A 3,433-nucleotide genomic window follows, 5' to 3' on the forward strand; every position below is an offset into this window, starting at 1 on the left:
CCCCGCGGGCAGCGCCAAAGAAGCGGCGAAAAAAAAAGGTGCGGGCCAGCCCGGCGGGGCAGCTACCCAGTCGCTTCCATCAGTACCAGCAGCACCGGCCGAACCTGGAGGGCGGCCAGAGCCCGGGGACTGGCCGGAGCGGAGCGCTGGAGGTCCCGGGCCAGACCACCGTCTCGGTCCCAAATCCTCCAGCCCCAACCAGAACTGAGGAAGCGAGCCCTGTCCCTGGGCCGCTGCGGCCCGCGGTACCCGGCCAACCCCCGCTGAGAAAAGAGGTGAGGGCTGCGAAGCGGGTCTGGGGGGCGTTGGGAGTTTCGGCCCAAGACGGCCACTGGCGGGCTCTCTGGCTTGGGGCCCGGCTGTGAGGGGGTCTGGAGGGTGGGGGCTGGGCGAGGGGCGGCTGTTTACTCGGGAGGGAAGTTTCCGTGACGCCCGCTTGGTTTTGCTGGGGGAAGAGGGGGAAGGGGAGGCATGCGCTGGCTCTGCCGATTGGCTCCCGGGAGTCAGCCAATGAGAGGAGCAGCTGCGCCCCAGCAACAGCCCCGATTTAGAAGGCTGGCGGCTTTCCAGGGGGTTTCGGCGTTCCGGGCGCGCGCGGTGGTGGGGGAGGGCAGGGGCCCGCGGGAGGACTGACGTCAGCGCGCGCTACGTGCCGAGCGCTCCGGCGCTCATGAAGGTGGCGGGGCCGAGTGGGGGTTGGCCGGGGAAGGGGTGGGGCCGGCTTTGGGCTTCTACGGGCTCTAACGCCCTGCGTGGGCGCTGGACCCGGGCTGCAAGCGGCTCGATTTCGTGTGGCTGGCCCTTTGCCGAAGTGTGGACTCCCAGTCCAATTGGGGCTTTGCTTACCGCGAGTCTGACTTACTACTTTGTGGGACTTTTATTAAAGTTTCAAAGTTCGCAAGAATGGCATTAGTTCTTATCTTCTTGGAAGAGGTCAATTTTGTGGGCCACTCTTAATGTGGAACTGAGTTTATTGTTCAGCAATTCCCATCATGTACTATGCTGACATTGAGTAATGGCGGGTAGTTTTACTTGTCCAGAAGTTTGCACTAATATAGTGGAATGACGTTATGTTGACCAAGTGCCGTGCAGTTTGATTTGGATAAAATGTATGAAAATTCATACGGAATTAAATGTCTAAAGTGACTTATAATCTTAGCAAATTATAATTTCAATGAATCATAGTTACGTGGAAACCTGCTCTTGCCCTTGGTTGGACTGAGATTTGGAGTTCATCTAGCTTATCTAACTTATGCCCTTGGAAAAAGTTACTAACTTTAAATTATCTTCTCAGATTTCAAGTTGTAAAATACCACGACTGGAAATATTAGCGATAATATAAAAGAGCCTTTTGTATTTCGTTTGCAGACCAGTAAGATTTCTTCTGAACGGATATTCAAACGCCCGGGTTTGCTGGGAGTTACTGACATGGAATATGTTACATTGTACTCCTGCTTTGTTTTTGAGTGCTACTTACAAGTGTTGAAAGGACTGTAATCTAATTATACTTTTCCTGGACAATTTTTTATTTTAACCTTTTCCATCACAACTTCCTGGAAGGTCCACTTAAGTTAGGAAAGTGATTTGATTGAATGAAACAAGTTCTTGAAATGGTTGTTAAATCAGAAGGAAAGAGGGGGCAGAAAGGAAACATTTTTTTTCCCTCTGACAAACATTTGGAAGAGAGCTATTACAGTTATAGCTAGATGGACCAGAGGTTGGTTTGGATTTTTTTAGTTAGACATTTTAGAACTTGCTGATGTTGCATACTGGTTACAGCGGTGATTAATTGCATAATTTTTAGTGGCAGACAATAAGGTGTATTTGGACATCCAGTGATAAGTGTAGCCAGTGTAAAAGTATATAATCAAAATAGTGAGCTGAAGACTAGGGGGGAAACATTTTAGAAGAAAATATGTAAAATATGATGTGAATATGATTTTTATTTTGAAACTCTATTCACTTTGTGTTCCTTATCTTTGTAGGTTTTAAAATCAAAGATGGGAAAATCGGAGAAAATTGCCTTTCCCCACGGCCAGCTTGTTCATGGTATACACTTGTGTGAACAACCAAAGATAAACAGACAGAAAAGCAAATATCACTTGCCACTAACCAAGATCACCTCTGCAAAAAGGAATGAAAATAACTTTTGGCAGGATTCTGTTTCGCCTGATAGAATTCAGAAGCAGGAAAAAAAGCCTTTTAAAAATACTGAGAACATTAAAAATATGCATTTGAAGAAATCACCATTTCTAACGGAAGTGAGCCAAAAGGAAAATTATGCTGGGGCAAAGTTTAGTGATCCACCTTCTCCTAGTGTTCTTCCAAAGCCTCCTAGTCACTGGATGGGAAGCACTGTTGAAAATTCCAACCAAAACAGGGAGCTCATGGCAGTACACTTAAAAACCCTCCTCAAAGTTCAAACTTAGATTTCAGATTTCACTATGTGTGTAAAACAGTTTTCCCCAAATCTTTGGACTCTAAAAAATTGGTACAGAAATGGAAATTTGCCTTGTTGCAACCTATAGGTGCAAAAGATGAGCTTAAAAAGTTACATACAAACAGCTTGTATTATATTTTATATTTTGTAAATACTGTATACCATGTATTATGTGTATATTGTTCATACTTGAGAGGTACATTATAGTTTTGTTATGAAAGTATGTATTTTGACCTGCCAATGTGGTAGGTGTTTTGTATATATACAGTGGAGAAATTTTAAGTGTGTGCTAAGGCACATGGAAGACTGATTTATTTGCACAAGGTACTGAGATTTTTTTTTTTTTCCAAGAAACAGCTCTCAAATCTCAAAGTGAAGATCCAAATGTGAAGTTTACTAATGCACTACTGAAGTTAAAATCTGTGGCACAATCATTGTAAACATGGGTTTTGTCTGTTTCCAAAAATTGATTTCTGCCTTCTGATCTGTAATTACTGGAAAACTATTCCCATTTTTGCCAAACTTAATTTCTGAGTTTTGGTACATAAGCCATTCAAATTTAAAATGACTCTAATTTTAATGCCAACAAAATTGGTTGTAATCAAATTTCAAAGTAATAATAATAATAATTTGGCCCCCCCCTTTTAAACTAGTCTTGGTTCTTTATGTGTGACTGTTAATGTTTGTGTGAGATTTTGTGATTGGATTTTGACTTTCCTCTTTGACTTTATGCTCATTATCCTATAAAATTTTAGAATTTAATAGTAATTTAAGACTTCTACCTCTGAGGAAGATTTACCCATCTATACATCTCACTAGAGGAAATGAGTATGTTGGTAAGTATATAACTTAGAATATATATATATTTTTTTGAGAATTTCAATATTTATTTTTCAGTTTTTGGTGGACACAACATCTTTGTATGTGGTGCTGAGGATCGAACCCGGGCCGCACGCATGCCAGGCGAGCGTGCTACCGCTTGAGCCACATCCC

General features: G+C 43.3%; 1 protein-coding gene across 1 annotated transcript; it reads left to right on the top strand.

Moving 5' to 3' along the window:
- Window positions 1-2: 2 nt before the first annotated feature.
- Window positions 3-3,085, top strand: Pnrc1 (proline rich nuclear receptor coactivator 1; the record flags this gene model as incomplete). The annotated part of the gene is made up of 2 exons (XM_015497055.2): window positions 3-275; window positions 1,986-3,085. Coding segments are annotated over 2 exons (717 nt in total), but the record flags the coding sequence as incomplete, so codon positions are not given.
- Window positions 3,086-3,433: the final 348 nt, after the last annotated feature.

This window comes from Marmota marmota, unplaced genomic scaffold (genome assembly GCF_001458135.2).
Source record: "Marmota marmota marmota unplaced genomic scaffold, marMar, whole genome shotgun sequence".
In the NCBI taxonomy this organism is placed as follows: Eukaryota; Metazoa; Chordata; class Mammalia; order Rodentia; family Sciuridae; genus Marmota; species Marmota marmota.